This window comes from Panthera onca, chromosome E1, assembly GCF_046562875.1.
Source record: "Panthera onca isolate mPanOnc1 chromosome E1, mPanOnc1 haplotype 2, whole genome shotgun sequence".
Lineage (NCBI taxonomy): Eukaryota > Metazoa > Chordata > Mammalia > Carnivora > Felidae > Panthera > Panthera onca.
The window spans coordinates 8362463-8389536 of NC_138352.1; the positions used below are offsets into that span (position 1 = coordinate 8362463).

Consider the following 27074-nt stretch of genomic DNA (forward strand, 5'->3'; position numbering starts at 1 on the left):
TAAAGAGGCTCTTAGTGATGTTCATTAAAGATGATGGAAGGCAGCCCATGAGTTTCAGAAACACCGTTTAAAAAAAAAAACCTGGGGCGCCTGGGTGGCTCAGTCGGTTAAGCGTCCGACTTCAGCTCAGGTCACGATCTCGCGGTCCGTGAGTTCGAGCCCCGCGTCGGGCTCTGGGCTGATGGCTCGGAGCCTGGAGCCTGCTTCTGAGTCTGTGTGTGTCTCTCTCTCTGCCCCTCCCCCGTTCATGCTCTGTCTCTGTCTCAAAAATAAAAACGTTAAAAAAAAAAATTAAAAAAAAAAACCTGGTGATTTTAAAGCTTTACAGAAAGTAGCACACATATTTCTTAAGTGAGCATTCATTGCCAAGAACCAGTGGGAATGTCAATCCCTCACGGCAACCGCGTTCCCCTTTCCACAAGCATGTTAGTATGCATCTGGTGAGCAGTTACCTTTCCTTTTCCTATCAGGTTTCAGGAAACAAAGTATATTGAGTCTAAATAGTCTATGAAATCAATAGGCAATTTCATCACTTACATGAAGCAATATTTGATTCTATCAGGAAGTAAATATGTCAACATGCACACATATGCATGCAAACGTGTGTGTGCGCACACACACACACACACACACACTCACGGGGGAGCCCTCATTCCCCCTTTATACACACACAGAGAGAATATCAATGAAAGGAAGTATTTGCAATATCATCCTGGACCATACGCCTTGGTCCAAAGAACATGGGTGGATAAAGGAAGAAACCATGTGATTCTCAGGAAGGTTGAATTTGATGTACTCCTGAACAATCATTGATCCAAAAACAATGATAAAATTCCTGCAAAGAAAAGGATCCCAGGTCTAATGATCGGGTTCTTTCCTAGACAATGTAACCACCCTCCGGAGACTATGAAAGAAATCAAGCATCAAAATTGCAGTATGACTATTTGTAATTACTGTGTAATGGCTTGTTTTTAGGCATCTGCCTCTCCCACAATCTTTGAAGGCAGAGACCAAGTTCCTGGCTTAGACTTAGCCAGAGTGGCTGGCTTCATGGAATGAATGAATTTAATGAACTAATGGGGGAAAAAAAAAACATGCAAATGCCTTATGAAAGAAAAAGAAAACAACGGATCTTTATAATACCAAGACCAGTCCTACCCCATCAGAAACCTGGTGGGAAAATAAAGAAACAGGGGTGCCTGGGTGGCCCAGCTGGTTAAGCGTCCGACTTCAGCTCAGGTCATGATCTCGCAGCTCACGGGTTGGAGCCCCGCGTCAGGCTCTGAGCTGCCAGCTCGGAGCCTGGAGCCTGCTTCCGATTCTGTGTCTCCCTCTCTCTCTGCCCTTCCCCTGCTCACACACTCTCTCTCTCTCTCAAAAATAAACATTAAAAAAAATAAAAAAGAAAAAAAGAAACAAACAATAATAGGAAGTCTTACTCCAAGCTCCTAGAATAGCACACAATTCCAAAACATCCCATTAAGAAGTGTGGATAGGAGATGAGAATGGGATGGAAGAAAAGAGGAGCCCAAACAGGGCAGTGGGTGGGGGAAAGCAGAGAGTATAGTTGTTACATCCAAAAAGTCTAGGGTGTGGCTGCGAAGGGGAAAAACTGAGCTTCCCTATCTGCTGGATTTCAGTGTCTCTCCTCTTTGCATCTGTCCGATACAGTCTCGCGGCCCGAACGTCCTTAGACGTTTCGCCACTTCCCACCGTCTGCACGTCAAGCATGACTACAAGACCACGATGCCCTGGAGACGGAGGTGATACAAAGGAAGGGAAGTGCATGCATCTGGGGCTCATCACCAAGGGTCTTTGGGCCCCAGATAGAACCATAAATGGGTTTTATTTTGCTCAGTCGACAGACATGCCTTTAGCTCCCGGTGTGTGCCAGGCACCGTGCTGGGCCAGTCCCCAAGTGCTAGAAATCGAAGGTAAAAATGTGTGAGAACCCATATAGGTGTGCTTTTTCTGGGGAGAGGGTCTCCAGCAGGGGTTCTTCATCAGGGGCGAGGGCAGGACGGCAGGTGGCCCACAGAGCACTCGGTACATTCGGAAGGCGCCCCTTCTTCTGGGCAGCCCCAGCCTGGACCCAGGCTGACACCTCCAGCAACAGAAGTTGGGCTGCAGTTCAAACTCTTTGAGTTGGCAGGCTTGTGCGAGACCCACCCTGTCCTATTTTTTCTGCTCCCTTGGGGACAGTGCTGCAGGGAGCCTTTGGAAATGTCTGGGGCACTTCTGCCCCACTGTCACACAGACTAGCGGGTACTCCAGGTTTAGAGCGGCTGGGGACCAGGGCACAAAGCAACATGTAATGTGGTACCACAAAGAGCCATCCCACCCCCAAATGCCAATAACCCAACAGTGTATGGTTTTCATCAGGTGCTTGGGCGGTCTCCTCCCCACAAAACAGTCAAGACAGATGTTCTGAGGAAGATGGGTTAGGGTGGGGGAAGGGGTCACCATACGAGGGTCACCACATAAGAGGTAAGTAGCTACTTCAGAGCATCTAGACAGACATCACGGAAACCTCAGAAGAATTGCTACCTGCTTTTGAGCCAACATTTCTATTTAATTTACAATTTTTCAAATATTGAAATTTGACATTTTAAGAGGCGTATCTGTTTCTGAAGGGTAGGAAAACAGGCATCAGTCCCCTTTGCTGGTCCTAGCAGGCGACTCACTTCCCCTCCTAACCCCTCCGGCGGTGTCCCAGGGGTCTTGGAATCCTTGGAAACTGTGGATTTCACTTCTGTTAAGCTCCCTACAGATCAAAGAAGATAACTGCCAGGGTGTCTGGGTCGCTCAGGGCGCCTGACTTTGGCTCAAGTCATGATCTCAGGGTTCTCCCTCCCTCCCTTCCCCTCTCTCTCTCTCTCTCTCTCTCCCTCAAAAATAAATAAACATTAGGAAAAAAGAAAAGAAGATAATTGCCAATCGGTTCAAGGAAGACATTGTGCAGAGAAGATAAGACACATCAGCGTGTTCGATGCATGGTGGTGAAGAGTCCCTTTCCAGGTGAAGCAGTGTGGGCTGTCTGTGTCCCTGTGCCCAATGCAATGGCATATTGAAATGCCTCTGCCTTTGCACACCGAACAAAAGGGGAGAGAGGGTGGAAGGAAAGCAAGAGCCCCACAGCCCCATGCTACCCTCTCCTAACCAGACTTTCAGAGCACAGGTTTGCAGTTAAAATGTCCTGTTCTGCTGGTCAGGTCGTATGATCAAAACTTGCCTCGGTCCAGCCTTCTGCATTCAGAATCTTAAACAAGCTTTTAGAGCCCACGGCTTCCCATCAGCAGGCCAGCGGGGAGGCCAGAAGCAGCTCGTTAGTTCTGGGAGAGCCGTTTCAATCTCGTCCTGGTTGCAGTCTTTCCGGTCCCCTCCCTTTGTTGTTAAACGGCGCATCCTCGAAGGCTTCCCTCCCTTCGCCCAGTGATGAAAACTGGCTGAGCGACAGGACTGTGAAATCCAATCACTAGCAAAAATCGGCCCTGAAGTCTTGGTCAGATAATAGGATCCCGTTAGATGCCAGGACAGAGTCTATCTACCCTCATTCCTAACTGCTTTTTTCTAGGCCGAGACAGGGGGAGAGCGCCAAGGGGAGACGCATGGTTCAATTAGACTCCTCAGGTGGAGTAATGTTGGATCAGAAGACTCTGCAAAAAAAAGAAAATTAACATGGCAAAGCTTTATCCCCTGGCTGTGGCAGGCAGACAGGAAGCAAGGATATTTTGACACTAAGTGGTTAATAACTCTAATCAAGTTGGGCTGGATGATGGACGGGTTGAGGCATCATTACCAAGACAGACGCTAAGAAAGATGATGCCTCCAAGGAGAGGTTGGTTCTCCATAATAAACTTGAAGGGTGTCTAGACTCTCATGGGGCTCCGCCCCAAATGCATGGCAGGCAGGGACCCTGACAACAGATCGCCCGGATGAGTTTAATTAGCAGTGTAGCTGATGGGTTCTTGCTCTGCAAAGCCAACCCAAAGCAAAGGCCTGGGGGAGAACTTCACCCAGATCAGAGTCTCCAGAAAGAGGGGCGGGTGGAATCTGCCCGCATGGATCTCCAGACACACAGGGAAGCAAGGGTCCCTGAAGAGCTTTTCCGACTGCTGCAGCACCCCGGAACCGCTACTCTGGGGCCACGGGGGCACCACCGGGCCCAACAGAGACCGAGAGGCTTCTCCGAAGGCTGCCCACAGTTGGAGCAAGGGAGAAGCTAGCAGATTCACTGCTGTCTCAGAGAGAGAGGAGGGAAGGCAGGCACGCAGATCCCCTGACAGATGGGATGGGAAGGGGTGTGGGTGCAAAAAGAGAGGTTCTGACGGTGAGACGCAGAGAGGTGAGTGAGAGACACCAGGAGAGATGGAGAGACCAAGGGAAGAGACGGGATGAGATGAAACCACACAAGGGGTCAGGGATTCACCACACTCAGAGGTACTGGTCGACAGCGGGGAAAGGAGGGGAGAGGTTGCCATGGCAACACCCAGCAGGTCCCATAGCTGAGCCCAGAGAAGGCACCTGCAGCCCCCCATGGCCACACCCATGCTGCTTCCGTTAGCCAGTGCCAAAGCTCCCACTCGCAAACTCCAGGATCTCAGACCAGAAGCCGTTGTCCCAGACTTTCAGGTCCACTGAGGCAGACAGGCAGAGGAGGCCTCCCCCAGCTGTTCTTGGTAGGCTCAGGGTCCAGCAATCCTGGAGCAGCAAGGGGGCCTCAGCAAGTTACTCAGCCCAAACTTTCACACTGCCCATGAAGCCCCTCTATAACTTCCCTGACCACTAGCCCCCTAGCCTGTGCTTGAATCCTTCCAGTGATGGGCAGCTCAGCCTTCTGTACAATTCCAAAGCTTATCCCATCAACTTTCGTTCTCTGATCTAAGACCTTGTTCTATGTCCTGGGCAGAGAAAAAGTAAAGATGGACAAAGTCCATTCTGATGCTAGTGAACCGTGAGCCCAGGTTACTCCCACACCTACCATGCACCCTGACTCTAGCCCCTTGCTCTTCACTACACACACACACACACACACACACACACGTTCTCTCCTCCTCACCTTCTGGTTCTCTATAATGTTTCACATCTATCTTATGGTATATTTTTCATTAACGATACATTTATGCTTCCTTAATTTCTTTAGGGATTTCTTTTCCCCATGAGAAACCTCTTCTTCCAGCTTAAGGATCACCTGTTCTTTTCCGGGGTGGCTCCTCTGTCCCTAAACTGGACCAAATGTAAATGTTGTACATCTGTCTGAGCACCTTGAGAGTATTACAGACCCAAATGTGCTCAATGACTGGAGAATCCACATACAAACCCGACAGCTTTCTGTACTTTAAAAAAAAAATTAATGTTTTTATTTGGTTTTTGAGAGAGAGAGACAGAGAGAGACAGAGTGAGAACAAGCAGGAGAGGGGCAGAGAGACAGGGAGACACAGAATCTCAAGTCGGCTCCAGGCTCTGAGCTGTCAGCACAGAGCCTGACATGGGGCTCAAACCCATGAATCACAAGATCATGACCTGAGCCGAAGGCAGATGTCTAACTGACAGAGTCACCCAGGCTCCCGTTTCTGTACTTTTTAATAGGGGCAGCAAAATCTCCATAGTCTGTGCCAAAAAAAATCCCACATCCAGGCACCCTGAGCTCTGGGGCCATTTTTCCTGCCTTCCAGATAGAATAATGATGACTAATATTCATTGAGGGCATACAAAGCACTGAGTGCTGTCCTAAGCATTTACACGCATCATCCACGTCCATCTACATAGCAGCTCCATGCGGTAATTACTATGATCCCCATTTTAGATAGAGAAGCTGAGGGTAAAAAGGAGGTTATGAAGGTTGCCCAAGGTCTTGTAGCTGCCCAAGGGCTGAGTCAGAATCCAAGCCAAGTTGTACCATATAACCTATTTTCTGGACTGCTCTATACCATTTCTGTATTCTGACATCTCTTAGGAACCTGGTGGCTTTTCAAATATGTATGCCTTTCAGCTACCATAAACCCATAGACAACACCATACTTAATAGTGAAAGACTGAATGCTTTCTCCCTAAGATTAGGAATAAGGCAAGAATACCTCCTCTCATGACTCCTATTCAACAACGTACTAAGAGCCTTAGCCAGTGCAAGTAAGTCAAGAAAAAGAAATAAAAGGCATACAGATTGGCTGGAAGTTAATGAAACAGTCACTATTCACAGACAGGACAGAGAAAATCCCAAGGAATCTACCAAAAAAACTCTCAGAACTAATAAATGAGTTCAGCCAGATTACAGGAACAAGACTAACACACAACATCTATTATATTTCTGAGCTAGCAATGAACAATTAGAAGTCAAAATTTCAAATACAGTATCATTTGTAATAGCACCATAAAAGGAATATTTAGGTATAAATCTAACCAAATATGTATAGGATATACATGCTGAAAACCACAAAACACTGACCAAAGAAGTCAAAGACAATGTAAGTAAATGGAGAGATATACCATGTTCATGAAATAGAAGACTAAGATTATTAAGGTGTCAATTTTCCCCATATTGATTTACAGAGTCAATGCAATCCCAGCCTAAAGCCCATCAGGATTTCTTTGTACATTTTAACAAACTGATTCTGAAATTATATAAAGGCAAAGGAGCTAGAATAACCAAAACAACTTTGAAAAAGAACAAAGTGGGAGGATGCATAATGTCTGATTTCAAGACTTATGATAAATCTACCATAATTAAAAGAGTGTGATACTGGTAAAAGGATAGGCACATAAACTAAAGCAGAACTCAGAGTCCAAACGCAGACCCATACCAATATGGTCAATTAATTTTTTACAAAAGCACAACGTCTATTCAATAGGGAAAGGTCGGTCTTTCCCACGCATAGTGCTGCAACAATTGAACATCTATATGAAAGAAGCTGAACCTCAAACTGTACCCCACTCCTTATCTAAAAATAAATAACTCGGGGCGCCTGCGTGGCTCAGTCGGTTAAGCATCCGACTTCGGCTCAGGTCACGATCTCGCGGTCCGTGAGTTCGAGCCCCACATCAGGCTCTGGGCTGATGGCTCAGAGCCGGGAGCCTGCTTCCAATTCTGTGTCTCCCTCTCTCTCTGCCCCTCCCCCGCTCATGCTCTGTCTCTCTCTGTCCCAAAAATAAATAAAAACGTTAAAAAAAAATTTTTTTTAATAAAATAAAATAAAAATAAAAATAAATAACTCAAAACAAAGGGTGCTGCGGGGGAGCACCAAGGACATATTCAAGACCCACTTACGGGATTGTCAGAAGCTTGCGTATGTTTTGTTGAACTATATAAAATGGCCTATTTGTCTTCCAAGAAGATTTGAATCTCCTTGAGGGTTTGTGCCTCCTAATTGTTTTTTTAATGTTTGTTTACTTATTTTGAAAGAGCGAGTGCAAGTTGTGGGGAGTGGGGGGCAGAGAGAGGGAGGGAGATAGAGAATCCTAAGCAGGTTCCGCAACATGAGCACAGAGCCTGATGTGGGGCTCGATCCCACAAACTGTGAGATCATGACCTGAGCCGAAATCAAGAGTCGGACGCTCAACCAATGAGCCACCCAGGTGTCCCTCCTAATTGTTTCTATATGTACAACAGGAGCTTCACTACTGGAAAGAACATAATCAATGTTTACTAATAAGGCTGACTTGAGCAAACTTTACTGAGGTTTGTTGAAGATCGGTGCCTTAAAATCACCAGGGGAGCCTCATCTGCTAGGAAAGACAGCAGATGTCTGACCCACCGTGTCTAAGAGCTGCAAAAGACATCTTATACAACCTCTCCTGCCATCTCCAGTGAACACCTCTGCCTCCCCTACCGGCTGATGATTAATTAGTTGAGGATTATCAAGGAGTCCAGGAGTCCTGAGAGTTAGTTCTGTCTGGGATCGTCAACTGGAAGACAGTGGCACGTCCCTTAGTATCTCTAGCTCCAAAATGCCACAACCCTTGAAATCATGTTTCGTTGAGACAAACTGAATTAGTTTTAAGACACTTGGCGCTATTTACTTTCTCTGGCCCTCGGAAGGGAAATGCACTAGACAGAGGAAAGGAGAACAGAACTGCAGTGTGCACCCCCTGAAAAAGAGGAGGTCAGACCCTGCGTGCTAACAAAGGACGCCCAGGTCGAATGGAGCTCATCACAGACTCCTTTTCTTTAAGGCAAGATTGCACTGACCCCATCCCAGATGCTAGCCTCGCTGTTGTTGATTTACATGGATTCAAACCCTACTCCTGATGCTCCCCTATCAGCCCCTGCCTTCTCTAAGGCTGCCTGTCTCAGTGAGTGGCACTTCCCAGTTCTATGGGCTCACAACCAGCTTCCATTCCTTCTCGGGCACTTCCCCTAACAGGCAAAAAGAAAAACGATAAATAAACAAACGATGCTGTCACCCTGTGCTTCTTTCTCCAGCTTAAGGGGCTTCTGCAAAAAATAACATCTGAAAACCAAAACACAAAAAGACATGGAGAGAGCCCAGGTCGCCTGGCTTTGGCATCAGCCCCCTACATCTCTGGGTAATAAAAGCCTGGCAGGACTATGCTAATGGGGGCTGGCACTGCCCAAGCCACTTGTCTGTTTCCCAAAAGCATATTAAAAACGCATTTCCCAGTTTAATAGACTTATGAGCTGAAATGAATGTGTCAGAACTCTTATAAATATGATAGAACCTGCTAGCCCAGCAAATGTTAAATTTTGCATAAGGAGACTGTATCCCTAACTCCTCGGTAGACACTTCATGAATATTTCAAACAAAGAGCCCCAGCAGCTGCTCCAAAGGCTCCTGATGAATTAAATGGGTTTTTATTACTGCCAGGATTAGCCTCCTCCCGTCTCCTCTCGTGTTCTCCCCTCTCCCTCACTTCTGCTTGACAAACAAGCCCCTCCATGCTAATTGAGTTCCCAGAGCCTGGTCACGGACTGATCACGAAGGGGGACTGGTCAGTGCACTGGGTTGAAAAGTGTCCCCCCAAAACTCACGTCCACCCAGAACCTCAGAAAGGGACCTTCCTTGGAAACAGAGGCGTGAGTACAGATGTAATTAAGAGGCGGCCATACTGGATTAGTGTGGGTCCTAAAGCCAGCAACCGGGGTCTTTACGGGAGATGGAGAATCAGACGCAGACACACGAGGAACGAGGCCGGGTGCCAACGGCAGCAGAGACTGGTGCGGTGCGGCCACAAGCCAAGGAACGCCAGTGCCGCCAGAAGTTACGAGAGCCAAGGAAGGATCTTCCCTCAGAGCCTCCGGAGAGGGTGTGGTGCCGATGACACGAATTTCAGACTTCTGGTCTCCGGAGCCAGGAGAGTATAAATTTCTGTTGTTTAAGCTACCCAGTCTGCGGTATGCGGCCCTAGCAGGTGAATACTGTCAGGAGAGCATGTTTGCATGTCTACTTGTGTATTAATATTGATCTCCCCCAAAGCCATCTCTCATTTCGTGGGATGACGGCAGCGGGTAGCTGCATTCCACCCCTTTAGCTTCATTGGCATAGATGGCCACACCTGCCAGCAGCCTTAGATCAGACTTAGGGGCGCCCGCGTGGCTCAGTGGGTCAAGTGCCTGACTTCAGCTCAGGTCATGATCTCACGGTTCGTGGGTTCGAGCTCTGCATCAGGTTCTGCGCTGACAGCTCGGAGCCTGGAGCTCTCTCTGCCTCTCCACCGCTTGTGTGCTCTCTCTCTCTCTCTGACTCTCTTTCTCAAAAATAAAATAAACATTCAAAAAATACAAAAAAAAAGATCAAACTTAAAATCCCCTAACTTTCTTTCTTGGTGCTGACTCCTAGTAACTTTTCAAATTCATTCAGTTCTTTTTTGTACCCTTTTCTCTATGTTCCCAGCCCATCCGGCTATGAGTCTAACAGATGAGGAGACAGAAATACCGTGAAAGAATCTAAAAGACAGAAAGAAACGTTTGCCACCTGGTATTCCTTTAGACTGGTTACCATCCACGGGAAGACGACTTTAAAAAAAAAAAAAAATTGTTAAGCGCCGCCTTGGGCTGAGCGTGTGCCCCTCAAATTCCTTTGTTGAAGCCTTAACCTGTGTACCCCAGCAGGTAACTGTATTCGGAGACAGGATCTTTCAAGAGGTAATTAGGTTAAAATGAGGTCATTAGGGTGGGCTCTCATCCAATTTAGGTGGAAGAGATAAGGACACCTCACACAGAGAGGGAAGGACTCAGGGGAGAAAGCGGCCACCTACGAACCAAGGAGAGAGGGCTCAGAGGAAACCAGTCCTGCAGACACCCTGACCCCAGGCTTCCAGTCTCCAGAACAGGGAGAAAATAAACTTCTGCTGTTGAAGCCACCCAGTCTGTGGTCCTTTGTTATGGCAGCCCGAGCAGATTTATACAAGTGTAAGCAAGTGCCATTATTGCTTCTAAGCCTCGTGAAAATGCGCTCCCCAAACTGACTGCCTCCCTTAGAAGAAGGCGCACACACAGGCTAAGCAACACTTGAGTGTTAACTATCAGGTGAAACGTAACGTCTTCAGAAGCAAAAGAATCTATAAAATGGACCCACCCAGTAATGCCTCCAGGAGCTGGGACATGCTAACAGTCACTCATACCCCCACGCAGAGCCCTGTCCAACAGGGTATTTCTTTTTTTTTTTTTTTTTAATATTTATTATTTTGAGAGAGAGAGAGAGAGGGAGAGAGACAGAGCATGAGCAGGGAAGGGGCAGAGAGAGAGGGAGACACAGAATCCGAAGCAGCTCCAGGCTCTGAGCTGTCAGCACAGACCCCCGATGCGGGGATCGAACCCCCGAACCGTGAGATCATGACCTGAGCCGAAGCCAGACACTTAACTGACTGAGCCACCCAGGCGCCCCTCCAAGAGGGTATTTCTGTATTACTTCCGTATTTCCTTCAACGTCCAGGATGCCAGAGAGCTCCTGGTAATTATTTTTGTTGAATGCTTTGCTCTTCATCGTTCTGCAAAATATTTTCATATTTTCCTGTATTAAGATGTGGCACATTGCTATTGCCATGTGCTGACAAGTTTGGTTCATTCCCAACCTTTTAACGAAGAAACCCAGGTTGCAGGCCCCGGTCCAGAAAGCAGGTAACAATGCCAGGGCCAGCCTATTTTCCAGGCCCCTGACAACTCTCAATTAGGCCAGGAAAAGACTTTAACGTGTCCCCTAATCAACCAATTACAGGGGAGGTGAGGTGTCTAACTGCTAAAACCACATGCCAGGACATTAAACTTACGGGAAAAACTGTGAAGTTATTCTTGCAGCTTTAGAGATCTTACTGATAAAAAGTCAAAACTACTAATAAACATCTCAGAGATTTCCCTAACCACGCTATTTTGGAGACCTAACTACAAAGAAACACTCAGAATTTCTCCTAGGAGCTACATTGGACTCTTGATAGATTTCAGTTTACTGAATTTGCCTATAAGTATTGGTGACAGAGGGAGCGTCTCCTTTGAAGAAGACTCAAAGTCAGAAGATATGGAATAAAGAAAAAAGCGATTGTCACAGGAGCTTGGGAGCTGTTTAAGTAAGCCCTCTTTGCTTCCCTAGGATTAGGCTACTACAAGGAATTTCATTGCCAAGGACATCTAGCAGCTGGGAGTTGAATACACATGGATGGACTCACAGAGAGAACAGGCAGTTGTCTTCCGAGAGGGGATTTCTCCCTGCACAGGGGGAAGAGAATAGAGCCCTCCCCTAGTACCCCACAGCTACCTAAAAGTATAATCCTCCAAAGGCCAACCAGTGTGGAAATCCAACGAACAGGTTCATCATCCAGCTGGAGAAACTGTCCCCAGTTAAAATGCAAACACTTGAGGGGCGTCTGGGTAGCTCAGTTGGTTGAGCGTCCGACTTCAGCTCAGGTCATGATCTCGCGGTCCGTGAGTTCGAGCCCCACGTCAGGCTCTGTGCTGACAGCTCAGAGCCTGGAGCCTGTTTCAGATTCTGTGTCTCCCTCTCTCTCTGACCCTCCCCCGTTCATGCTCTGTCTCTCTCTCTCTCAAAAATAAATAAACGTTAAAAAAAAAAAAATGCAAATACTTGAGCAGGAATAAAACACTGTCGGTTGCCGGACAGCTCCGTGTTCCGCGGTGTTGTCCAGTGTTTTCCCAGAGGCATCTAAGGGATGATGCTTAACAGGGAAAACGGGAGAGTTCAAGATTAAAAGAGGACAGCATGATATCCAGTGGACAAATGAGGGTTCCTGAGGAGGGAGAATGACACCAGGGAACACCTGAACTCCATCCCGGTTGTGAACGGACAGCCGGGTAGGTGCTAATCTGGGCATCAGGCACTTGGGAACCTTGAGTCAGAAGGGGCAAATTCTCTCTCCCAAGATCAGTTCTGTCTCCACAGGAGGGTACTACCTAGCAAGTCAGTAGCATAACCGAGAAGGAATTTGACATTTTAGACTAAAATACAAACAAATAAAGGCTGCCGGTGGGCTGGTGACGGTAGCTCAGGCAAGCCTATAACCCGCTTGACGTTAGGTTTGCATTGGTTTCGCTTTGTAAAACATGCCTTCGAATCTGCCAGGCTGTCTAGGTAGAATTATTCCTGCCTGGTGATTTCTCCCATTATGAAAGAACAGGACACTAAAGGAAAATCTGTTTCTAACTGGAGTTTCTTACAGCTTATGCGTGCCTGACTCAAGTCCCCATTCACTTACCCCTCCAATAAGCTTTGGAAAGGTTTACAGAAAATAAAGTAAGTGCCACGTCATAACTAAATAATTTCCCAAATTTAATCCGTCTCTTTCTCTACTGGAAAATAATACCCATTCCTGCTCCTTCCACAGATAACACAGAATTACAGACAATTCTCCATCTGCTATGTTAATGGATCAATGAAAAACAAACGAGCAAACAAAAAACCTCACTCTTGAAGAGTTTCAACATCCTCAGAACAAACAACAGACTGAAATGGATAGCTACCAATTAGTAAAAGAAGGGACTGATTCACTTTTTACTACCCTTCTTTAGCCTAAAAGGAGTGCCAATAAAAATAATAATAATAAAAATCCCACTGGGCAGCTGAATGGGTAAGGTTGAGGCAGAAAAAACCCAAGATCTAGATGAACATCGGGGTCATGGCACCATCTGAAGAAAGATGGATGTTTTGGAGTTTTGCCTTCTAAAAACACCTATTATTATGTATGAAATGTCAAGAGATACATGAACCCTTTGGTGCCCATTCATGGACCCCCGATATACAGAACCTCTAACCTAATATCTAGAATTTACTCAACAACATAACTGCCCACAGAGGTATACGTATAGGAATGCTCTCTGCCACATTCTTTATAAAAGCAAAAGACTGAAAACAACCTATAGGGCCATCAAGAGGGGACTAAGTAAGTAAGATGATAGCCAATAACATGAATGGCATGGATCTATGAGCATCCCAGGAAACTAAGGCTAAAATGTATTGCTTAGTGAAAAACACAAGGTTCGAAACCATGAGCCAAGCACGACCGTATGAACGTACCATTTCTGAAAGGACCCACAAGAAAGAGTGTGTGTGTGTGTCTGAGATGGATGCCTGGACCGTAAAAGAGTTGAGGTTGGAAGAAAAATTACTTCTCCGTTTTTAATCCATGTGATTACTTTTTTAATTAAAAGAAAGCCAGTTGGAGAGAGAGAGAAATAAACAGCTGAATTGAAAGAGAGAGAGATTGACTGATGGTTTTAAAAGAACTTCTGGTCTAGCTAATCCCAAAATATCCCCAGCCTTGAGAAGAGTTGCCATCGTGAAACATTAGGCACCAGGAGCTAAATAGGAAAAGTATCTCATAAATGCTTTCCCCGGCTCCGTGGGGTTGCCACCACCACTCAGAATAGCTGAATCTTCTCTCCCACAGTGTGGCTTCTCTGGCTTTTCCTCTTGCTGAACCAATTATGGGACATTATAACAGCGGCACCAATATTATTTTTTAAAGGCTAATGTTATTCACTAAACACCCATTAAGCCGATCTCCACGTTGCACTTACAGCCAGCTTAAGGGCACATCCAGATGGCACAAATAATGCATATTCGGGCTTGATCTGCGTGAGGCCAGTCAGCAAATAGCCATTATCGGTTTTAGGGTTGTCAACTGCCTGACATCCACAGGCGTGTCCAAGTGAGCAGCAGAGAGACCTTTCTGGAGATGGCTGGCATCCCTCAGTCTCGGCGAATCATCTTTGTGCTCCCCGCAAGGGATCTTTGCCTTTGCGTCTGACCAGTTAGCAATGGCGACTGGAGGTAGCCTGGTAACAGGCCTCGGCGTTCCTGAGCAGAGGATAGGACTTCATCTCCCTCCCCCACAGCCTCCACCCCCACTCACCGCTTCACCCTGGGTTGCCAAGAAGACCCCACGGTCCCAGGAGGCCCCCCTGCACGGCCTACTCCCACTGGCTCTATGTTCTCACGGCCCCACTGGACAAGGTCTAGCACAGGGGACTGACACTGTTTTCAATGACACGCTCTGAACCTTCCCCAGTGTGGCCTTGAAGACAAAACAAAACCAAAAAAATGGGATAGAATAAAATCTGGTCAACTTTTTCATCCTAGAGAAGGCTCAGAATCAGGACTTTTGTAAAGTCTTCAGAGGGGTCCACAGGAGTGCTAGCCCGGTATGGCCAGTAAGAGTTGACACGTGTTCCCACGGTTCGGCACAAAAAGTGACAAGCTTTCCTGGAGGACAGTTCGTGACTCCCCGATAGAAAAGAAACAGTGGACAACACCTGAGTCGCTCTGATTGGAGTACGAATGGCACGTGTGATGGGAGGCAGGGGGCAGATTTTTCCGTGCTAAGCCCTCTAGTACGTGAGCTGATGTTAGATGAGTTTCCACTTCCCGGTTACATCCCCCTAGGAAGCTGTAAGAGGCAGAGAGGATCAACCCGAGTGGGGAAGATATTCGAGTTCTCCATGAATAATTCATGCAGGGCACAGTCTGAACACAGATCGGAGAACCAGCATCGCTCTAACATTTACTCCCCCTGAGGTCTAGAGATTCGTCGTAGCCTACACATGGCAAAAAGATTGAATTAAAATACCAGCACGGAAGTGTGAAAGGGCTTTTTTCCCTTGAATCACCAAGCCAGTCTGCTTCTGCCCAATTCACTCAAGAGAGAACTCCGTCAGGGGGCGCCTGGGTGGCTCAATCGGTTAAGCATCCGACTCCTGATTTCAGCTCAGGTCATGATCTCACAGTTCATGAGATCAAGACCCGCATCAGACTCTGTGCTGACAGTACAGAGCCTGCTTGGGATTCTCTCTCTGTCCACCGCCCCCCCCCCAAAAAAAAGTAAAAATTAAAAAAAGAGAGAGAGAGAGAGAGAGAGAGAGAGAACTCTGTGCAGGGGAGGAGGTGTCTGTTCTCAATATCTTTTGCACGTCTGTGGCCTACAGAGGAAGTGGGAAGGGCAGGGGCCAGAGAAAGAAAGGCATCCACCTCTCCTCATGCTAATGGACCCTTAAATGGCCAAATGCCTTGACTGAGTGAGCAAGGAAGGGGCAAGGAGGGGCAGTCTTACCCCGACACCAGAAACCAATGTACTCCTGCCCGTGCACCTTCCACTCCTTGTCAGTGGGCACCAGCCCCTTCCACACCTCCCCCCTGGGGATTTATGAACTGTGATGAGATCCCTCTCGGGGAGCGTACTCCCTCTACCTTAAGAGTTTTCTGGCTCCAAACTGAATCAGTGAGAGAAACATCCACAGTTTCCCAGATGAATCAAAAAAAAAAAAAATGAAAGTCACACGAGTGGAAAGGAGCATTTAGGGTCTGTCAGGGATGGGGAGACGGAGGGACAAACGCCAGATGCTGTGACCCAGACCAGCCCTGCCCCATCAGAGGGGTCCCTGCCCACTCAGCCAAGCTGGAAAGACGATGGAAAGGCACTGTGAGCTCCTGTGAGGGAAGCAGGTGGTTTGGAGAACGACAAGAAAGGAAGGCATGGGGCCAGACACCCGTTCAGCGCCGTCCAACTGCGGGGTGAGGAATTCGGATGGACAGAACACCTGCCGTTTCCCACCTATCCTGCCTGACTCAGCCCCGGGTCTGCAGGGAGCTTGCCTGAAAGAAGCCCAGCTCTACCTATCCGGATGGAAAGTTCACTCTCGGGGAAGAGCAGCCTGGGACCCTCAGCGTCAGACTTCTTCATCAACGCAGGGGCGAAGTTCAGTGCCAGGGCCGTTGGGGGGTCTTCTGCGGCACCCTGAAACAAGAAGCAGTGATGTCACTGTAACACCCCCACGACCTTCATCCCCCAGACTCCTCCAGCTCAGAGCTGCCCACGCAGCTGGCCGGTCTCTACCAAAAGCACCAGACCCAGATGTCTGGCCAGGCCGGCTCACAAGGAAGACAACTCACTTTCTGGGCGTGGGACTTTCGGGGTGACAAAAACTCTGGGGTCCGAGGATCGATGCTGATCCTAGAAATGGGAAAAACACGTACTGGGAAAGATGGGGCCCCATCCCACGCTTCATCACTGCAAGGCAACGGCACAAGGGGCTCCGTTCCTGAACTGTCGAAAGAAGCTAATATGGCAGGTTGTCTCAGACGGCAGCCTCGCTCTGGAACAAGGTCAACATTCTTGGTAACTGACCACCTTCACATTTCTCATGAGATCAAAAGGGGAAGAGAGCCAAACAAAAGCACCTCAAAAGAAGGAAACAGGGACAGTCCTGGGGACCCAACATATCTGGTGTGAAGTCCAGACAGACCCTAAGACAGCCATGTCACCCTTGTGCTTTGTAACTAGTTAATGTGACAGTTTTTACATCAACCAGGCAAAGTCTGGATTTTGAGCCCCCTGTTTATGTAACAAAACCTTATTTACCGCCAACTTCGTGCAGACTTGGGGAACAAGACAAAGTCACAGCTTTTCATGGAGGCTATATTCGAGTAGGAACAGATAAATGAATCCATAATGGGGCCAACCTTCTCTTCCAAAGCCATCCACGGAACCCCCCCCCCACCCTGCTGACAGTTTACAATGTGTAAGATCTCGACGGGAATGAGGAAGATGGGTAAGTCCCCCCCAAAATGGCTTTCATCCTCCACTTTCATCCAAACATGTTGATACTAGTTGCTAAGGGAAGGGGAGTAGAATCATCGCAATGGGCAAAAAAAAAACCAAAAAAACAAAAAAAAACACAGATATTTTTTGAAACCCAGGCAAACGTAGTTCCAAACAGAAGTTTCCATTTAAAATATGTGTCTCTAATATGGGAGAGAAGGCTGATGATCCAGTGAAATGCATCCATTTACAAGCAACTGCTAAAATTCTTGCTTAAGCTTCTTTCATGAAGGAATCTCACCAAAGTTATGGCTGACTGTGTCTCACACACATGCATGCATACGCGTGTGCACACACACACACACACACAAACGCACCTTCCTGTTTTCTGTGGATCAGGAATCAGAAAGAGAATCTAATAATTCAGATTGCTTATTCAATTATTTCTTTATAATTAATGGTTGCAAATGAAAACATAATCCCTCCCTCATGTCCTCCCACTTGTCCAATACAGCGATATTATTCTAATCATTTTATTTACAACACCCTCTATGATACACGTTAATAAGGGTGCCGACAGTCGTTAAACCTTGTTTTATTTTATTTTATTTTATTTTATTTTATTTTATTTTATTTTATTAATGTTCATTTTTGAGAGAGAGAGACACACAGAGCATAAGTGGGGGAGGGTCAGAGAAAGAGGGAGACACAGAATCTGAAGCAGGCTCCAGGCTGCAAGCTGTCAGCACACAGTCTGATGCGGGGCTGGAACTCACGAGCCATGAGATCATGACCTGAGCCAAAGTTGGATGTTTAACAGACCTAGCCACCCAGATGCCCCTGGACTTTTTTATTTTTTTAATGTTTATTTTTGAGAGTGAGAGAGAAAGAGAGAGGGAGAAACAGAGCGTGAGCAGGGGAGAGGCAGAGATAAGAGGGGAAACACAGAATCCGAAGCAGGCTCCAGGCTCTGAGCTGTCAGCACAGAGCCCGATGCGGGGCTCGAACTCAGAAACCGTGAGATCATGACCTGAGCCTAAGTTTGATGCTTAACGGACTGAACCACCCAGATGCCCCCCACCTTTTTTTTTTAAAACTTGTTCTAAAAGGGGAAACAAAGATGCCTCGTGGCTGTGTCTGAGCTTCCCTCATTAGAGTCCTCGGGTCCCTTTATGGAGTCCTAGGGGCTACAGGATCTCACCGGCTCTGTCACTGGGAGAAGCACAAAGCAAGGCAGCCTGTCACAGCATATCACAGTCAAGGCTGGCACTACAGATGGACAGAATCATGGGGACAGAAGGGACTTCGAGAGGGCCAGTCCCGCCCCCTGCTGAAACCCCCCGTCAGCACCCCCGAGGGACAGCTGGTGTCTGTGCTTGTGCCGTGGGCCATATCGTCACAGCTCTTTGTTTCTACGCTTTAATTATTTCCAATTCTACACCTCACCCTGACATCGAGGAACCACCGCAGCCCTAAAAGACGCGTGTCGCTACGAGCTTGTGTCGGCTGATTCTCCTGCCTTGGTCTTCCTTCTTTTTACAACGTGATTGACGCGCACCTGGGGAAAGCAGATGAAAAGAGAGCCGCTTCGTTGCGCAGAAATGCCACAGCGTTCAGATGCTCGAGGCTGGTTACTTGGCCCATTTAGCAAGGTGCAGCTTGGGCAGAGCTGGGTGTAGCCGACAACAGTGGTTTTCAACCGCGGTGATTTTGCCCCCCAGGCAGGGCACACTGGCAGTGGGCTCTTCTCTGTGTGCGTGGGGTGGGGGACAGGAGTGGCACCGGCATCTAACGGACAGCAGCCAGGGGGGTGCCGCCCAGGACAGCCCCCCCAACAAAGAGTGATCCAGCCGAGCGTCAACAGGCGGAGGCTGGGGAACGCTTTAGAACTTAGGACAGGGGGGGCGCCTGGGTGGCTCAGTCGGTTGAGCGGCCGACTTCAGCTCAGGTCATGATCTCGCGGTCCGTGAGTTCGAGCCCTGCGTCGGGCTCTGTGCTGACCGCTCAGAGCCTGGAGCCTGTTTCAGATTCTGTGTCTCCCTCTCTCTCTGACCCTCCCCCATTCGTGCTCGGTCTCTCTCTGTCTCAAAAATAAATAAACGTTAAAATAAATAAATAAATTAAAAAAAAAAAAAAAAGAACAACTTAGGACGGGCAGGGCCCCAAAGCTCCCCATGTTGTTCGTGGTGCTGGAAACTCACAGGCCCTCTTTTTCACTGCGAAGGGAAGACTTCTGCCACTTTGTCTTGGAAGGCCACTCGCCTTCCTGCATCTGGCAAACTCTTATTAAGCATCAACTGTATACCAGAACTGTGCCAGGTTCTGGTCCAAGTAGCCCAGCCCCCTGGGCTCCTGAATCTTGGCACTCTCCTTCCGGAGACAGACAATAAACTAATACCGGATATAAAACAGAGCGCCAGGAAGCGATAATGCAAGGAGAAAGAGGAGGCCCAACCATTCCCACGGCGTTCCTAGCACAGCGGAGTCCTCGCTGGGTTCCCGGCGTGAGCCGGGCTCTGTCCCAGCAACTGAAGGTGTGCCAGCTGGTCGCGAACTGTTATAGACGGCGTGCTCCTCCAGGCAAGATGCTGAGGGAGGCCTCTCCGAGACCGTGGCGTTTGTGCAAAGACTTCAAACTAAGGCAAGAAGCCGCCAGGATTTCTGGAGACCGTGTTTCAGGCCAGACACGGCAAGGCAAGCGTCCCCTTTCCCCGCCATCTGCGTTTACCATTTTATCCCCCCTCCAACTTCACTTAGAAGCTGTCCTTCTAAAAGCGAGACAAGGACCCAGCATATTCCACCTGTCCCCAGCCTCCTCCGGTGCGCCCCATCCCACACCTCGCCTCCGAAGGCCTGGGGTGAGCCATGCAGCAGACAGCTGCGGGGGGCATCCGGGGCGAAGCCAAGGACGACGTCTACACCCACGCCCCGGCAGCACTCTCCACATGCCTCTGAGCCCAGGCACCGGCCGGCCTCCCGGGGCTCCTTCCAGACTCCCTTCTGGGATTCTCAATGTCCCTGCCCTCCACTCTCAACCGCCGATGAGGAAAACAGAAATAGAAACACATCCCTTGAAATTTCCAGGAATGGTCCCAGTGGGGGATGGTGACCCTGCTCTGGTGGCTTTATCATAATGCCCCTGAAGGTGGGGGGAAAGCCAGGAAGCATCTGTGGGACCGTCCCGCAGGGCTGACACTGCCAGCCCCCCACCCCCACCCCCACGCTCCTCAGAGCCTCGTCTGCTCCTGGAGCACTCACACGGCAGGTGGAGGGAGCACTGCCTTAAACACAGAAGGCCTTGGCCTGCATGTGAGTGACCCCAGTGAGAAATTCCTTCTCTGCATCCTCCTCTTGCTTTGCTGATGGGAGCACAGCCTTCTTTACTTGATGTTAGCATGTCCTTACATTTCTGGGGCTTTCCTTTTCTTTCTTTCTTTCTTTCTTTCTTTCTTTCTTTCTTTCTTTCCTTCTTTTCTTTCTTCCTTTCTCTCCTTCCTTCCCTTTTCTTTCTTTTTCTTTCTTTCTTTATTTCTTTCTTTCCTTCCTTCCTTCTTTTCTTTCCTTCTTTCTCTCCTTCCTTCCCTTTTCTTTCTTTCTTTCCTTCCTTCTTTTCTTTCTTTCTTAATCTTTCTTTCTTTCTCTCCTTCCTTCCCTTTTCTTTCTTTCTTTCTTTCTTTCTCTCCTTCCTTCCCTTTTCTTTCTTTCTTTCTTTCTTTCTTTCTTTCTTTCTCTTTCTTTCTCTCCTTCCTTCCCTTTTCTTTCTTTCTTTCCTTCTTTCTTTCTTTCTTTCTTTCCTTCCTTCTTTTCTTTCTTTCCTTCTTTCTCTCCTTCCTTCCCTTTTCTTTCTCTTTCTTTCTTTCTTTCTTTCTTTCTTTCTTTCTTTCTTTCTTAAATCTTCTGCAAAGCTTTTCCAATTGTGCTTCCTACTCAATCCTTGAGGGTCCCGCGAGGACAGGAAGGTGAGAGCATGATCCTTTCCAGGGCAGACATTTGACTAATGCAAGCTGCTCAGCTCTCCACTGCAGCCCTGACAGCCGGCTCAGCCGTCCATCAGACGGGGATGGGTCCCCCTGCTCTCCCTGACAGCTGCAGCCGGGCTCCTGGCACTCCAGGCCCTTCAGGGTTGCCCTGTCACCCTGCAGCTCCCAAATGTCAAGCTGCCAGACACACAGGCCCCTTCCCAAGCCACCAGTCTTGATTTTCTTCTGCACCACCCCCTCCCCCAAGCCCTCCTCCTGCCCTCCTCCCCGACCCCTACACGCCCCTCCAAATCCAGTTTCGTCCCGAAAGCAGGGGTGGGTGCTGCTGGGAGGCACCAGGCAACACCATCAAGGGCCGTGGAACTTGAGATCACTGTCTTCTTGTGACAGAATTATTATTGTTATTACTAATGTTGTTGTTAATGGCTCAGAGCGAGTGTCCGGTTCAGAACAAACACAACAATTTCCACTCACTCTGGAAAGGCTGTGCAAAAGGGGCAGGACCTGGAGAATAATTAGCACTTCCCAGAAGCAAAAGAGAAGGAATGCAGAGAAAAGGAAAGGACGAAATAAAAGTGGGGGAGGGAGAAAGGAAGCAGCCCCACGATATGCCTTACATGGAAACATAAAGGCTTTGGGGCGCCTGGGTGGCTCAGTCAGTTAAGCGTCCAACTCTTGATTTTGTCTAGGTCATGATCTCACGGTTGTAAGATCAAGCCTGCATCAGGCTCTGCACTGATCATGGAACCTGCTTAGGATTCTCTCTCTCTCTCTCTCTCTCTCTCTCTCTCTCTCTCTCTCTCTCTCTCCCCCCCTCCCCTGCTCAAGTTCTCTCAAATAAAAAGAAAACACACAGGTTTCAAGAAATCATACATATATCTCCTCTAAGAAATACCATCCAGGGACTACTCATCAGGGTTTGCTGCCCCAGGCACGAGCCTGAAGTTTCTAGAGCCCCAGAGAAATCAGTCCCACAAGGAAAAGCCTAGAGTGTAGCCAAGAGCATGTAGTCACATCCAGACAAAAAAGTCCGCAACAGCAAACAGCAGCCCCCGGGCAGGGCACAAATACGGATACGTGCCATGGGGGGCCAAAGGTCTGCAAGCCCCAAAGCTCACTGTAAGAAGCTTCATGGGTTTGCTCCAAGTTCCAATGGCCAACTTCAACGTGCCCACCTGTCCCTGGTTCTTCTCCCACTAGGATGTCATTGCTACTAATAACCGTCAGGGAGGGCAAAGCAGACCAACCTCTGACTCTCCTGGGCGCGCTGCCTGACATGTTCTTTCAGGCTGGGGGAGTCCTGACTCTAAGCCACCCCAGCCCCATGGAGTGCAGTGTCTTGAATTGAGGTTTGCCCGCGGGTCAGTGCTCTCTAATGAAGGGTGGAGGGAAAGGTCAGAGGATTAACTGGTGCCCCTGCCAGCCACCCAGCCCCAGCGGAGAAGGGGGATGAGGCTCGCAAGAGGGGCCACACTCCCTCCCCACCGGCACTCACGGCAAGCTGTTTCGGAAGGTAGCTGGAGCCCACGTGGGCTGGGCCTCCTCCCCCGCCCAGCCTCTGCTCCCATCATCCCCACTTAACCCAGACGCGCAAGGTGACATTAAATAATTGATGCTGTTTTTATTACCGGGAAATTGCAATAATAATGACACTCGTAACACAATCTTAAATTATTCCACATAATGGAAAAAAAATTAAATGTCACCCCTGATCACTAGCCAGAATATGGATGACACTTACATAATAGATGACCTTCTCTCCCAGGGAGCCCGGCAGCAGCCTGGCTGCCTAGGGCTGGCTGGCTTAGGGCGACAAGTGGCTGGCCTCCAAGCAAACAGGGACACGGGGACACAGGGTGGGGTAGACGCTCAGTCTCTTTCAGGCAGGACGCTGTCATCTTTCTTACCTCAGTTTGCCAATGTGTTCAGGGATCATGGGTCATAACCAGGAGCCTTAAAGACAAGGAGAATCACAGCTCGAAGGACTTGGTCCCTCCTGGTTTACCTTGCCCGAGCACGCTAGGATTGCACCTCTAACTCAGCCTGTGTCCCCTCTCCCCATGGCAACAGCACGGCATCCAATCAGTGGCCAGCGAGGAGGTTTTCAAGCTTCTGATTACTCGATACTTAATACTTTTAAAATCTTGGCTGAAGAAGACTGAGCCCCCTCCTCCACGAAGCCTTCCTAGATAGGCCCAGTCTAGTTTGGATTCACTACGCCTCCCTCCCTGCGCTCCCCTGACATCCCACACATGCTTGTGTCACAACAGTTACCAAACTGCGCACGGTCACTTTCGGTGTCCTTGGCTATGTCAAAGCCACAGGATTCTCAGAGCAGGAGCTGTGTCTTCTGGCTCTTCTGTGAGAGACAGGACAGTGTCAGTGTTCACTAACTCCATTAATTTCCAGGAAGGGATGAACAACACTATGAAATCTCCAAGGAGGGGGGGCGGGGGAAATGTTGCATAACATGCAACACAAAGACCCAGGTGACCACAAAATGCTGAGGCCGTGGGAAAGAAGGGAAGGGGGAAGGATTCGTGAAGAATGGGAGAGAAAAGGCTAAAGAGCACTCAGGACATTCTAGCTAAGAGCACGAAGCAGGGCTTCCCAACCCCCCCCCCCCATCTGCCCTCTTGATGACTGCATGAGGTCTTCGATATCAGCCCCGAGGCCACGTGAGGATGTGCAGCCGTCTGGCCTGGGACCCGCCACCCAAAGGCTAATCCATTCCTCTTCCTGGCAGGAACGCTCAGAGCGGGGCAGCCCAGCTCTCTTGCCTCGAAGGGGAGACCTTTCCACTCTGAAGCCCATGACCCATCCAAGGCCACGCCTTCCGCCGTTCTCCCTCTCTCCTCCACGACCTCAGCCCGGAGCTTCATGATGGCAGAAGTTAACTGCGGACCTCTGGCTATATTTAAGCTACGCAAGTATGCTATTACTCACTATCTTTTTAGGGACGAAACCTTCTCCTATTTCTGATGCCAAATTACTATTCGTAATCAAGCCTATTTAATCATATAAAACAGATTTTAAAGCAACACACGGCTTTGCACAGACACAACTCTACAAGAGCCTGCAAAGAGAGCCCTCCAATAGCTGTCCCAGGTAAGCGACGGTATGGTTGTGCTCCAAAGAGCTGGGTCTTTTGCTAGCATGGTTGACCGAGGGGGGGGGGGGGGGGGGTTGGAGGAGTTTTCCAAACTGGGATGCGTTTTCTTATAACTCGAAATAGAACTTCTCCTTAAAATGATAATATGATTCTAAAGGAATACAAGTACCTACGTATAATGAGGTATTTTCTTTCTAATCCTCAGTGAATATCCATCACTCTTAACCTACTTCTAGGTTTAGTCGTAGAATTCACGAAAATACACCCATTAAAATACACCCAAATACACACAGGAGCCTTTTCTCGCTGTCCAACAGTTTGAGAACCCCCAGCTGGGTTTTCTCATACAACTTTTTCTTACCTATGTTCTCCTTTAGAAGGATATCAGATCCCTCCAGAAATCTGCTAAAAGACAAGATTACTCTTCCCAGAAAAAAAAAAAGAAAAAGTGCATGTGTATCAGACATTTATTGCTAGATAACAAAACACCCCAAAACTCAGCGGCTTAAAACAACAGTTATTATTGCTTGTAAGTCTACGGTCAACGGCCTAGGCTCAGTCAGTATCGCCGGGACTCACAGCTCGCCCAGGGGTTGAATGGCCCAGGACGGCACGTGCATCCGGCAGTCCACAGCCTGCCGGCCAGCAGTCGTCTGACTCTTGGCTGGGAAACCAGGGCTCTTCTCCACGTGGCCTGTCATCCTCTGGCAGCCTACACTGGGCCCGTTCATACAGTGAATTCAGGATTTCAGCAAGATAAGGTGACATCCAACGTCAAGTGCTATGCAAGTCTCTGCCTGGATTCCATCTGCTACCACCCCATTGACCACAGCAAGTCAGTGACCAGCGGAGGCGTGGACAAATCGACCGTAGCTCTTACTGGAAGGTCCAGTGTCATGTTGCCAGAGTATGGATGTTCAGCGGGGGAGGACTCTGTGGCCATTTTCACAATCTACCACAGCACATGTGCACAGACACATAAAATGTTGCACCCAACATCAGGGAGCCCGTGAATTGGCACGCAGCCCTCCATGGACCTAGCCTATACACAACTGCTCTGGATTAAACCCACAATTCGGTCTTGTTCGCACAAAACAGCGCTTCTCCGGTGGGGACCCAAGGACACGTTCTCGGAGGCCCGAAAGTTTAATATGAAAGTTTTTTAATTTTGGGGGCGCCTGGGTGGCTCAGTCAGTTAAGCGTCCGACTTCGGCTCAGGTCCCGATCTCACGGTCTGTGAGTTCGAGCCCCGCGTGGGGCTCTGTGCTGACGGCCGGGAGCCTGGAGCCTGCTTCGGATTCGGTGTCTCCTTCTCTCTCTGACCCTCCCCTACTTGTGCTCTCTCTCTGCCTCTCAAAAATAAATAAATGTAAAAAAAATAAAAAATAAAAAATAAAAATTTTTAATTTTGTATTTTCGTTTAGATGATAATCTACAGAAACAAATAATGCCAACAATCTGAATCACCAGGGTGACTCTTTTATAACCTACTGCTCGATTTCAGCGCCTGGGGCTGCGTTCGTGTTGACGATGGAGTGGGTGCCCGGCAGTGCTGAGCTGGCTGTTGAGGGCTAATTGCTGAGCACAGGTTCAACGGACGGATTACACATGGGAGCCAAGCTCAGACCAAATGACTTCATGGAGCCCTGTACAGATGATAGAGGCTTCTAGTTCTAGAATAGCAGCCGGAAAGCTGACTCCATCCAGCACCTCTTGCTGGGACAGACTCGCCGGAACCAATGTCAGAGAAAGCAACTCTGTTTGTGCAAAGCCTCTTATCTACACCATGCTCAGCTTCTAACATGTCCCTTTTTTTAATGTTTCTTTCTTTATTTTTGAGAGAGGGAGAGAGCGAGCGTGCGTGCGAGCAGGAGAGGGGCAGAGAAAGAAGCGGGTGGAAGATCTGAAGCGGGCTCAGCACTGACAGCACAGAGCCCGACGCGGGGCTCGAACCCACGGGCCACGAGATCATGACCTGAGCCGAAGTTAGATGCTTACCCGACTGAGCCACTCGGGCGTCCCTAACATGCCCTCTTATATTATCACATGGGATCCTCGGTATCTTCTTGTGATGTAGACCGACAGCATCATTACCCCCGTGAGGGGCTGAACTTCACCCCTAAAATTCCTGTGTGGAAATCCTAACCCCCAGCACCCCAGAATGGAACCCTATTTGAAGATAAGATCTTTGTAGAGGTAATTAAATTAAAATGAAGTTATTAGGATGGGCTGTAATCTAATCTGACTGGTGTTCTTACAAGAGGAGGGAATCTGGACGCAGACACGCCCGCAGAGAAGACAATGTGAAGACAGGGACAAGACAGCCACCTACATGCCATGGAGACAGGCCTGGAATGGATCCTCCCTGGAGACCCCCAGAAGGAACCAACCTGGCCAACACCTTGGACTTCTAGCTCCCAGAACTGTGAGGCAATAGATTTCTTTTGTTTAAGCTACCCGGTCTGTGCTGCTTTGTGGTACTTTGTACCACGCTGACTGACGCACCCCCCATTTTACATTTGAGGAAACTAAGTCATAAAAGCTAATAACTTACCTAACGTCACAGTGAGTCACAGGCACGTGTGGGATTTGCACCCAGAACTTCTGACTCCAAATCTCGCTAGTCCTCCCAAACACCAGGCTGCGGTCAACCAGGAATGTACTAAAGGCAACCTACACTTCAAGAAGTGACCCCACCAAGGGGCACCTGGGTGCTTCGGTCAGTTAAGCGTCCGACCTCAGCTCAGATCATGACCTCGCGGTTCGCGAGTTCGAGCCCTGCATCCGGCTCTGTGCTGATAGCTCGGAGCCTGGAACCTGCTTCGGATTCTGTGTCTCCCTCTCTCTGCCCCTCCCCTGCTCATGCTCTGTCTCTGTCTCTCTCTCTCTCTCTCTCTCTCTCAAAAATAAAATAAACATTAAAAAAAAAAGTGACTCCACCAATATCGACCCAAAGGATGGGACGTGTGTGAACACACACACAC

The 27074-nt window shown here is 48.6% G+C and overlaps 1 protein-coding gene and 1 long non-coding RNA gene across 7 annotated transcripts in view; both read right to left on the minus strand.

Moving 5' to 3' along the window:
- SLC39A11 (solute carrier family 39 member 11) overlaps positions 1-27074 on the minus strand; it is a 424573-nt gene that overhangs the window by 224931 nt on the left and 172568 nt on the right. For 4 of the 6 annotated variants that reach the window (XM_060645541.3, XM_060645534.3, XM_078438226.2 and 1 more), the window contains one exon: positions 16053-16194. In XM_060645541.3, the coding sequence (XP_060501524.1) occupies positions 16053-16194 (142 nt within the window). The remainder of the gene's footprint in view (positions 1-16052; positions 16195-27074) is intronic. The other 2 variants (XM_060645535.3, XM_078438227.2) reach the window with 1 other exon arrangement.
- On the minus strand, positions 20405-25403 carry LOC132687390 (uncharacterized). Its single transcript, XR_009614075.3, has 2 exons — positions 23253-25403; positions 20405-22931 (listed from the first exon to the last, which is right to left on the minus strand). It is a non-coding gene; the product is annotated as an uncharacterized LOC132687390 (long non-coding RNA).